Source organism: Balaenoptera physalus (genome assembly GCF_965194825.1).
Source record: "Balaenoptera physalus genome assembly, chromosome: 21".
Classification (NCBI taxonomy): Eukaryota; Metazoa; Chordata; class Mammalia; order Artiodactyla; family Balaenopteridae; genus Balaenoptera; species Balaenoptera physalus.
In genome coordinates, this window is record NC_138902.1 from 22,772,823 (window position 1) to 22,784,969 (window position 12,147).

Sequence of the window (12,147 nt, forward strand, 5' to 3'; positions counted from 1 at the left end):
ATTCATTTTTGCAGATTATACTCCATTATACGTTATTATGAGATAATGGCTATAACTCCCTGGGCTATACAGTATATCCTTGTTGCTTATCTATTTTATGTATAGTACTTTGTATCTGTTAATCCCCTACTCCTAAACTGTCCCTCTTCCCCTCTGGTAACCACTAGTTTGTTTTCTGTGAGTCTGTTTCTGTTCTGCTATATACATTTGTTTGTATGATTTTTTAGTTTCCACATATAAGTGGTATCATACATATTTGTTTTTCTCTGACTTATTTCACTAGGCATAATATTCTCTAGGTCCATCCATGTTGCTGCAAACGGTAATATTCCATTGTATGTATATACCACATCTTCGTTATCCAGTTGTCTGTTGATGGGCACTTGGGTTGCTTCCATATCTTGGCCATTGTAAATACTGCTGCTATGAACACTGGGGTGCATGTATCTTTCCAAATTAGTGTTTTAATTTTTTCCCAGATACACACCCAGGAGTGGAATTGCTGGATCATATGGTAGTTCTATTCTTAATTTTTTGAGGAACCTCCATACTGTTTTCCATAGTGGCTGCACTAACTTACATTCCCAGTGTTTACCTCTCCTTTGTATATACTTTCTGGCCTTTGTTTTAAGACAGGATGTCCTTTTATCTCTCTCTGGCGTTTGTCTTCATATAAAAGGGACCATGGAGTTCTCCCATCTTTGCTCCCTTTGATAACTCGGTGGGCTTGCAAAGTGGGAGCCCTCCTGCTCATCAGTTTCTGAGGATGCTGCCTTTGCCCTGAGGGGATATGGGAAACATGCGTTTGTGTATCACTGCATCTCATCCAGAGTCACACTTAAAAGACAGCAGTGGACTTTGAGGGGTGGAGGAGTGAGCTTCAGAACATTAAAGCTGAAAGAGGCCTTGAAGAAATCTAGATAATTCCTTATTTAATAGAACCTATATAATTGCTTGTTTTAATTTCCAGACCACTTTTGCTGTTTTGAGGGATGTTCATAACTCAGATCTTTACCCTGGATCAGGAACTGGGTTTTATTTATACTGAAAAGACATGTTTTAGGCTTTTAATATTGTGGTTTGGGTCGTCAGAGTGATACATTAGTATTTTGCATAATGTGCCCAATATTTGTGAATTCTGATGATTAGCAGAAAAAGACGAGCTCATTTCACTTATCTCCTGTAGTTTAAAAATAAATCATAATAAAACTTGGTGTTCTATTCTTCCACGGGGAAAAAACAGCTAATGAGCATTCACTAGCATTTTAATGCCAGAAATCTTGAGACAGAGTGATTAAGTAAGAATAGCTTTTCATAACTTTAATGGACACAGGGAGACTGTGTAGTGGCCTAATACAGCCTCAGTAGATGCAGTGGTCTGTTCATGCAGCCAAGTTTCTGCTACTTCAGGAAGACTGTGTAAAAACCGCACATGAATAGAGAATATGCAACAGAGGAGAAAGCATCAGCATTTAAAGCTGGCATCTCCCTTCAGCGTGAAGCATACTTAGCCTTTTTTTTTTCTTAATTGACTCAAGCATAAAAATAAACAAATAACCTCAGGACCATTTAATCTTGAATGACCTATTTCACTCCAAATCCAGTTGTGTTCCTTATCAGTTTATGTTTCTAATAAGAACATACTTTCAAATTTACTTTCTACATAGAAATATCGGTCTCATAATTTTTAATGACTACAGAGAATTCTGTCTTCTGAATTGTGTCATAGTTTTTAATCAGCTCCCCTTTATTGAATATTTGAGAGGGTTACTAAGTTTTCACTGTTTTATGAATACTGTTGCTATGAGCAATCATTGTATAATTTTTGTAAGAAAGGCCCACTTCCTTGAAGCGAGTTCCTAAAAATGGAAATATACCAGGTCACATGAATATTTCTCCTTCCTCTATTGGTAACATATTTTCTGTAAATATAACATTTTTTTTGCAGCTGCCACCAACTTTGGGATTTATCTTTTTTATTAGCTTTTGCTAGTGATGACAGGTGTGTAATAAATCTAAATTCCCCACACTTCCAGGTCTTTTCCAGTCCTGGAAATCAGTATTAGTCTGTCCTTCTCATTCGTTCTCTAGCATCTCATAACTTCCTAGGGGGCATCCACTGCACAGTACCATAGTTCTTTCTTTGTGCACTTGACTTTCTCCAATGCCGAAACCCGCCACATCACAGGCCTTGCTTTAGACTCCTGTATCCCTGCAGCTCCTCACACAGTAATATCTCCCTGATTAGGTGCTCAACCAATAGCTTGTGCTTTAGTTTGAAAATCAAGTTTGTGTTACGGAAATTGGAGCCAATTAGCCTCTATTTTAGTAGCCAACACATGTTAGGAGCCACTCTGTGTGTTATCGATAAGATAGTGTTTTTTTTTTTTTTTTTTTTTGAGAGGAAAAATCTGTTTCTCTTACTTTCTTAACTTAGCAACTGGGCACGTTTCCGAAATCCTCAGAATCTGGCCCCAAGCAGTAGCTTGTCAGAGTGCACTCATGTCCTGGAGCTTGTGAACTGTTCTGTTTCTTGCTCATCTGCACAGCACCAAGTGAATTTCTCGTATGCATGACATTTCTCAGTGCCTTCGACTTTCCTGCTGTTTCAGTGGCTGGCAGTGCTGCTAGGGGTAGGACCCACACAAAACCAGTTCCCTGGACCTGTGTGATTCTGGGCATCTGGGGCAGGGCGGGGGAAACTAAAGCTCTTGGTTTAATAGAAACTGATAGCCAATGCTTAATAGTCGACTGCGAATTATTTCCGGTTCTCTGGCAAAACCTACACTATTCCCAGCAAGGAAGCCAGCGGTGCAGGAATGGGAGCCTGGGGTCAGGGCTTGACATCTACATTTGTTATCCTGGGCCCTCAGGCACTTGCAGGCAGGCGGAGCAGAGGCCTGTGTGAAATTCCCGCCAGGAGACAGTTCTTGGGGGAAGCCAGAGATTCCCAGTCTGGGTTCAAGCCTTGGGGGTAATCTTGGGACAGAAAGTAGAAACTGAAAGCATCAGGTGAGGAAGCAGGGGAGAGTGGTCCGGGACCGGGGGTGTTAACAGGCCTGGGTGGTTCAGAGCATTCTCTTGGTGCAGCTCTAGCCCCATGGTGCGTGGTGGGTTTAAAGCTCTCCGTGGGACTCAGAGCAAATCTGTTAAACTCAGAGACCTTCTGACTTGTATTTGGACTGGATGACTTCCAAGTCTCAGTCTGGTGCAACATGCTCTTACTTTGGTTCATTTTATGACTTCGAGAGCATTTAATGTTTACGTTTTTAATTTGCCTTTTTATATTTTGAGATCTTTTCCTAGCTGGTGTCGGAGCAGAATTCTGATACCCATGTATCCATGATACAAGCTAATGATGCTAAATTAACTTTTGCAGTCATTTGGTGTTTACATCAGTTTGGTTAAGGAACTCAAATTACATTTGGTTCATATTGTGCAAAGCCATATAAAATTGTTCAAACCAGGAAACAGCTGTCTTTCATAAAAGTACAAAGATGTCAATGGTTAGTTCATTACTGAATAATAGCATTTTTGGATTACTTTTCTAGGAGAGATGTGTTCTGGAGTAAAGAAGCAGTCCCCACTTTGGGGGGACGGGTATCAGAGGGTGGCAGCAAAAGGTAAGGGCCCCAGAAGTGGGTTCCCAAGGTCACAGCCTGAGTCCACCCCTTGCTAGCCTTGACTTTGGGTACATCACATAACCTCCCTCAACGTTAGCTTCCTCACTTGCAAAATGAGGATATAAACCTTATAGTAACACTGTAAAGATGAAATGAGATGTACGTTTAAAGCTGTCCGTTCAGTGCTGGCACATGGCCATGCTCCATCAATGTGAGTTTGCTGAAGGTGAGACGTTTAGATACACGGCATTTTGAGTCAAAGGATTTTTTGTATCCTCACATGATGGCATATACTTTGGGGTCCCCAGAATTTCAAATCAGTAATACAAGTGATGGCTGTCATAGCTGATGTTTTATTTCCAGTAGCATCTTTCCCCAGTTGGCAGATGTTTTGTGTCCTTGGTTTGGTTTATTTACTTTCTAGGTATAAGTAGGGGAATTTAGGCAATAATGCACCATTGTCCGCCAAAAGCTATTTTGTGAATTCTCTGAGCAAGAGCACCCTGCCGGCCATGAAAACAGAGAAAGGGCCGGGGGCTACTGGGTCAGTGGACGGCGGGGAGGAAACCAAGACGCGGAAGGCATCACTGCTCTTAGGGGTTTGATGATCTGGTTGGAGAGATCGTATCCGGGGCAGGCAGAGTACGCGGGTTTCCCTTGGGGTGACTTATCTGTTTGTACTAGCTCCCATTACTCACAAGAGAGCATTGTGTTGGTCCTTTACAAATCTGCACACATACCTACCCAGGAAATCCTCTTGCCAGCATGAAGCCGGCCTGTTTACCTTGATAACACACCTTCAGTCAGCTGCATTTCCAGATCATTAATACGGGGCTTTGTTGCAAGGCTGCTGCGAATTCCATCTGCCCCCATCCTAATTATGAACACCTCCTTGGCAGCCCCGCTTCTCCGGGCTCAAGGGATCCTGGCTCAGTTTGCTGCGACGTCTAGATAAAGATCTCTGGAGCCCATCTGGGGAAAGGAAGGTGAGGAAAATAGCAGAACAGATGCTGTCTTTGTCCCAAACGGTAGCCTTCCTGCCATCACCATTAGAATGTTCTCCACAGTGATACAGATGAGCCACTGAGAGCAGAGCCAGTTCTGCTCTGGTTGCACATTTGTTCTCTGATTCCACTGTCTGCAGACCCTTCCCGTCGTCCTCACTACCTGCCCTGCTCCCTGCTTCCTCCACCCCCTCTCTAAGGTGGCCCCATTTTTGAAGGCAAATCTCACTAATGCATGTTTCTTTCTCCTGCAGGGGAGTTGCTGAGTCAGCCCAGACCAGAAGGCGTGGCAGAGATCATATGCCCCAAGAATGGCAGCGAGCGAGTGAATGTTGCCTTGGTTTACCCACCCACACCGACTGTGATCAGCCCATGTTCCAAGTGAGTTCTGAACCCGCAGCCCCGTCCCTCACTCCTGAGAACAGAAGTCCAGGTTAAAGTACCTTTCATCAAACCTGGAAAAGCTCCCCCAGGGCAGACCTAGTTATCTGGGCAACAGCAAAACTATGGCTTATACAACAAACTAGGAACTTTCATTTTTTGTTATTTGTGATTTTTTTTTTTTTTACTTTTGCTGATAAAAGAACATTTTAAAACAGCTTTTTTGAGATATTATTCACATATTATACAGTTCACTTGTTTAAAGTGTATGATTCATTGTTTTTTAGTATATTTGCAGGTATATGAACCAAAAAGAGCGATGTTTTTTTTTTTGATGGGGAGTCATAATTCTGTCATTGTAGTATGAAGTGGGCCCTCACTTCAGAAAACAGCGAGGGCTCATTAAATAAGAAAAGCTGGCAGAAAATCTGTAGTAGATCCTTTTTTCTTGTGGGTCTCTGATTCTCTATCAATCAGTCCTCAACAATCAGAAGCAGTGTGGTTTTTTCTCACCTTCCCCAAAATGGACTTAAAGACACAGAACGTACCCGTGTGAACTAACTTTTGGATACAAGGTTAGCTTAGCATTAAACTCAGATGATAAGCTTAGCATTAAACTCAGATGATAAACTTAGGTTAAACTCATCTGTTTGGTTTTTTCTGTAGTGTTAAGAACTGAACAGGTCACTTTAGACTGAGATGAAATACCTTTCTACTGCAAATCTTGAAAAGCAGTAGTCCCTGGTCTTCTGGGTGATATCAACAGAGTATTCATGAAGGAGACTTCCATTTTTCTTCCTAGTTGACCACATAGAATATTTTTTCCATATCTAAGCTTTGTATAGGGAGGTTGGAAAGTTCGTATTTGAGAATGGTGACCTGTTACGGCATCTTGAGAAACTTGCTGTCAGGCTGCATTCCTGAGAGCTTGTGTGATAGGAACTTATGTCTCTGACCCTGCAAGTATCACCTTTCCTGCCCCTGGTATGCTGTCTGCAGAGCAAGGGTCTGCTGGGGATTTCTCACTCATTAGCAGCTGTCCCTTTTCTCCAAACTGGGTGACTCACTAGACAGAACATCCCTAATCCATCTTTGCTGGAAAATGTCACTGAACACCCAAGGGAAATTCTTCTCTCATGCTCTTCTATTCAGAATGCTTTTTAAGGTTAACTTATCACTAATATATAACCCTATGACATTGTGAAACCTTGAAATGCTTCTTAGGATTACCCAGTGACTAAATATGAACCAGAACATTCCCCTGTCCTGAGCATACCAAACATCAGAAATGTTACCATTCTCTGAATTGGTATACGCTGGTGCCTTTCTCACACATAGGGTAAGGATAAAGGGATATTATAAAAAACAGGGTCTGGAATGGAGGGAAACAATTGTTCAATAGGCTTTGCATGGGTGTAGATTTTCCTGAGCCAGGAGAGACGGTAACCTATTGTTTTGCCATAGCCACGCGGCATTTAATAGGCAAGATAGCCAGAGTTATCAGTGTCTTCTCACGGGCTTCTGTTGTACTGCCACAAAAGGACATTTATACCAACCTGCAGAAATGCTATCAGCTCCTCTCTCTTCCAGGTTATCATACCTGAAATGAACAAGCAGCTTTAAAGCCTTGGGTAATCAGAGCCACATGACCTGAGACTTCTAGATGCTGGAGGGGATACCTTTAGGGACTGAACTGCTTTTGACCTAGCTCTGTGAACAGTTTTATTTTGAAATGGATTTTTTATAAAAGGTCTCATACAATGGATGGCAGGTTTAGAGGGTAACTCTCAATTCTAAATGAAGGAATATTCTTGAGAACAAAATGGAAACAAACTGTCAGGCCCTGCACAGCCCAGTGGAAACTCTAATTTACAAGTGGATGGCAATGTATTGGAAGTGGGGGATTTGGGGATCGATGAGGAAAGCTGTCCCAGGAGGTGGTCATTAGGTCCAGACAGCTTGGGTCTGAGCCTGAGAGCTTCTGAGAGTTAGACTTAGGGTCTCAGCGGACAGTAGAAATTGGTAGACTGGAGTTATTGCCCTGGTTTTGCAACTCCAGCCCCAGTTAACTTAGGCAAGTCACTAGAGAGTGACCTTTTACTGCTCTCTCCTCCTCTAAAATGCAGGTCAATGGTCAAGATCAGACTTTCTTCATCAGGCACGTGTGTATCAGAATTTCCAGGGCCAGGCACTAGTCTTCAAGAAAACGAGTCACTCAGATGATTGTCATGTGTGTGCCAGACATTGTGCTCGTTGAGCTCTCCTCCAGGGCTCCCAGGCCAGTGGGTCTCATCTTCAGGAGAATTCGTAATAATTTTGCCAGGACGATAGGCAGCAACCAGAACCACCCCAGGAAAACCAGAACAATCACCCTACTCTTAGGTCATTGATCTAGACCTTACAGTGGTTTCAAAAAGGCATCCCAAGCTCTTCTTTGACCAGTTTACTCCTCTCCTTTATAGGTCAAATGAGACTTGTCATTAATGGCCTGTCTTTGACCATGTGTAAAATAATGGTGCTACGATGAACTTTATAAAGAAAAACCATTGATGACTGTTAATTTGATTGGATCTTCTTTATGAATTCCAAGCTTTTCTATTTCTCATTTTTTTAAATTTCGAGGTTTGTTACTCCCCTACAGACAGAGAATAAAGAGCAAGTAGTGATTTTTTTTTTTTAAAGTGACTTATTCTCATAATTCACCTTGGATGATGGTGAAGTCTCTACCAGCATTCCATGGGGAAGAAGTTACATGAATTGAACGAAATGCCTGTCCTTCTGCACCTCGCTCTCCAAGGAGAAACGTATCAACTGAGTGACTTCTTGGTCCCTTTGCTGATTATCAGATAGAAATACGAGTCATTTCCATACGTTGGCAATCCTGGGCTGATTTTCAAGGATATTTGCCTTGGAGATGAGATGAAAATTCATCTAGTAGCAGATTTGCTGGGTTGCTTTGAAAAATTCTGACCTCCTTAAGGATATGGATTCTGTCTGATAAACTTTTTTTTTTAAAGCTTTGGTATACTTTCATACCATAAAACTTGCCCATTCAGCGATGGTTCACATATTTACAGAGTTGTCCAACTGTCACCACAACCTCATTTTAGAACATTTTCATCATTCCAGAGAGAAGTTTCATGCCCATGCTCACCTGCAGTCACTGTGCCTAACACAATACCTAGCTCCATGCAGAAAATAAATAATTCTTAGTGCCACTTTCAGGAATGGTTTTGCTCCCTGGTGTGTTGGTATTAAACAGATTTGTGAGTTTTAAGGAAATTCGTACGAACACTTGTTATCCTTGGCCCAGTGCAGTCTGAAGGCAGTGAATGGACGTGCACCCCCGCTGCCAGCCCCCTGTTTACTGAACAGTAGAAGGGAAACGGAGTTTCTTGGAGGGAAATCAGCCTCCTTCAGAACTCTACCTATACCTAAAGTATAGGTAGCAATTTTTAAAAACACAGACTTTTAGTTGTTAAGAGCAGTTTTAGGTTCACAGTGAAATCGAGCATAAGGTACAGAAAGACCCCATCTACCCCCTGCCCTGGCCACACACAGCCTCCCCACCCAGACTGGAACATTCGTCACAGGTGATGAACCTACACTGACACCTCGTTATCACCCGAAGCCCACACTTTACATTAGGGTTCACACTTGATGTTGTACATTTCATGGGTTTGGACAAATACAGAATGACATGTATCTACCATTACAGTATCTTACACAATATTTTCATTGCCCTAAAAATCCTGTGCGCTCCCCCTCTTTATCCCTCCCTCCCCTCTTAACCCTTGGCACCCACTGATCTTTTCTTTTTTAGCTTTATTGGGATGTAATTGACAGATAAGTAAGATATTTAAAGTGTACACTGTGGTAATTTGATATCCGTATGCACTGTGAAAGGATTCCCACCATGTAGTTAATTAACACATCCATCTGTCGCATATTTATCCTTCAGAACTTCTGAGTGGCAGCCTAACTGACCTTCAATATAGACAGGGATACTAAGCCTTGGACTTTAGGGATCATAAAGGGCAAAAATATACTTTCAGTGGGAAAAGCAAGGCAAAAGTACAATAGAAGGATTTTTTTTTTTAATTAAAAAAAAATTTATTTGTGAATTCCTGTCTCCATCCTGTTGCTTTACAGATTGAGACACTTAAAATTCCAGTTCAGAAGGGAAGTGTGAACTTCTTTGGGCAAATTGCAGCTTGCTGTTTGCCTTTCATTTTTAGATAACTTATGGAATATTTCTTTCTCATTTCCAAAGAGATTTTCCTCCTTTACCAATTAAAATATATATTCTGAAAAACTGCCACTTGACTCAATTTGTCTACTGATTTTCATTTAAAAGACAGGATTCAGCAGGTTAGCTATGAAAATGTTTTACCTTAAGAAATACTGGAGATACATACAGTGGGTGGGGACAAGATGGCAGAGTAGAAGGACGTGAGCTCACCGCCTCTCACGAAAACAACAAAATCACAACTAACTACTGAACAACTATCAATAAAAAAATGATGGAACCTACCAACAAAGATATCCTACATCCAAAGACAAAGAAGAAACCACAACAGCACAGTAGGAGCGGTGCAATCACGATAAAATTAAATCCCATACCTGCCAGGTGGGCAAACCACAAACTGGAAAATAACTATATCATAGAGGTTCTCCCACAGGAGTGAAAGTTCTGAGCCCCACATCAGGCTCCCCAGCCTGGGGGTCTGGTTTCAGGAGGAGGAGCCCCAGAGCATCTGCCTGCGAAGGCCAGTGGGACTTGATCACAGGGGTTCCGCAGGACTGGGGGAAACAGAGACTCCAGTCCTGGAGAGTGCACACAAGGTCTCATGTGCACCAGGACCCAGGGGGAAAAGCAGTGACCTCACAAGAGCCTGGGCCAAACCTGTCTGCTGGTATTGGAGGGTCTCCTACTGGTGGGGGGAGGGGGGGCGACTTTGGCTCACTGTGGGGACGAGGACACTGGTGGCGGTAGTTCTGGGGAGTACTCATTGGTGCAAGTGCTCCTGGAGGCTGCCATTTTCTCACCAAGACCTGGCCCCAGCCACCAGCCTGTAGGCTCCAGTGCTGGGAGGCCTCAGGTCAGACAAGCATCAGGGTGGGAACACAGCTCCACCCATCAGCAGACAGGCTGCCTCAAGTCTTCCTGAGCCCACAGCTGCCCATTAAACACACCCCTTGACAGGGCCCTGCCCACCAGAGGGACAAGACCCAGCTCCACCCACAAGTGGGCAGAAACTAGTCCCTCCCACCAGGAAGCCTGCACAAGCCCCTTACATCAGTCTCATCCACCAGGGGGCAGACAGCAGAAGCCAAGAAGAACTACAACTCTGCAGCCTATGGAATGGAAACCACAATCACAGAAAGTTAAACAAAATGAGTCAGCAGAGGAATACGTCCCAGACAAAGGAACAAGATAAAACCTCAAAAGAACAACTAAGTGAATTGGAGATAGGCAATCTAACTGAAAAAGAATTCAGAGTAATGATAGTAAAGATGATCCAAGATCTTGGAAAAACAACAGAAGCATAGATCGAGACGATACAAGAAATATTTAACAAAGAGCTAGAAGATCTAAATAACAAGCAAACATAGATGAACAATACAATAACTGAAATGAAAAATACACTAGAAGGAATCAATAAAATAAATGAGGCAGAAGAACGGATGAGTGAGCTGGAAGACAGAATGGTGGAAATCACTGCTGTGGACAAGAATAAAGAAAAAAGAGTGAAAAGAAATAAGGACAGTCTAAGAGAACTCTGGGACAACATTAAACACACCAACATTCACATTATAGGGGTCCCAGAAGGAGAAGAGAGAGAGAAAGGACCTGAGAAAATATTTGAAGAGATAGTAGCTGAAAACTTCCCTAACATGGGAAAGGAAACAGTCACCCAAGTCCAGGAAGCACAGAGAGTCCCAGGCAGCATAAACCCAAGGAGGAACACACAAAGACACACAGTAATCAAATTGACAAAAATTAAAGACAAAGAGAAAATATTAAAAGCAACAAGGGAAAAGCAACAAAACATATAAGGGAATTCCCATAGGTAATCAGCTGATTTCTCAGCAGAAACTGCAGGCCAGAAGGGAATGGCATGATATATTTAAAGTGATGAAAGGGAAGAACCTACAACCAGGAATACTCTATCCAGCAAGGGTCTCTCATTCAGATTTGACATAGAAATCAGAAGCTTTACAGACAAGCAAAAGCTAAGAGAATTCAGCACCACCAGACCAGCTTTGCAACAAATGCTACAGGAACTTCTTTAAGTGGAAAAGAAAAGGCCACAACTAGAAACAAGAAAATCACGAATGGAAAAGCTCACTGGTAAAGGCAAACATTACAGTAAAGGTAGAAAGTCATCCACACACAAAATGATATGAAAACCAGCAGTCGTGAAAAGAGGAGAATACAAATGCAGGATATTGGAAATGCATTTGAAATTAAAAGACCAGCAACTTAAAACAATCCTGTTTTTATATAGATTGCTGTATTAAAACCTCATAGTAACCACAAACCAAAAATCTACAATAGATACACACACAAAAAAGAATAAGGAATCCAAACACAACAGTAAAGTTAGTCATCAAATCACAAGAGAACAAAAGAGGAAAGGAAGAAAAAAGACCTACAAAAACAAACCCAAAACAATTAATAAAATAGCAATAAGAACATACATATCAATAATTGCCTTAAACGTAAACAGACTAAATGTTCCAACCAAAAGACATGGACTGGCTGAATGGATACAAAAGCAAGACCTGTATATATGCTGTCTACAAGCGACCCACTTCAGATCTAGGGACACATACAGACTGAAAGTGAGGGGAATGAAAAAGGCAAATGGAAATCAAAAGAAAGCTGGAGTAGCAATGCTTATATCAGACAAAATAGACTTTAAAATAAAAACTGTTCCAAGAGACAAAGAAGGACACCACATAATGATGAAGGGATCAATCCAAGAAGGAGATATAATAATTGTAAATATAAACGCACGCAACATAGGAGCACCTCGATATATAAGGCAAATACTAACAGCCATAAAAGGAGAAATCAACAGTAACACAATAATAGTGGCAGATTTTAACACACCACTTTCATCAATGGACAG

The 12,147-nt window shown here is 41.9% G+C and overlaps 1 protein-coding gene across 6 annotated transcripts in view; it reads left to right on the forward strand.

The window, feature by feature from the left end:
• The window catches only part of MFHAS1 (multifunctional ROCO family signaling regulator 1), a 132,321-nt gene that overhangs the window by 108,077 nt on the left and 12,097 nt on the right, over positions 1-12,147 (forward strand). For 2 of the 6 annotated variants that reach the window (XR_014258322.1, XM_082444602.1), the window contains exons 2-3: positions 3,552-3,623; positions 4,882-5,008. Coding sequence is in view for 4 of the 6 variants with exons in the window: in XM_082444602.1 (XP_082300728.1) it covers positions 3,552-3,623; positions 4,882-5,008 (199 nt within the window). In the remaining 2 variants the exon portion in view is untranslated. Of the gene's footprint in view, positions 1-3,551; positions 3,624-4,469; positions 4,610-4,881; positions 5,009-12,147 lie in introns of those variants that run through there. The other 4 variants (XM_082444604.1, XM_082444606.1, XM_082444603.1 and 1 more) reach the window with 4 other exon arrangements.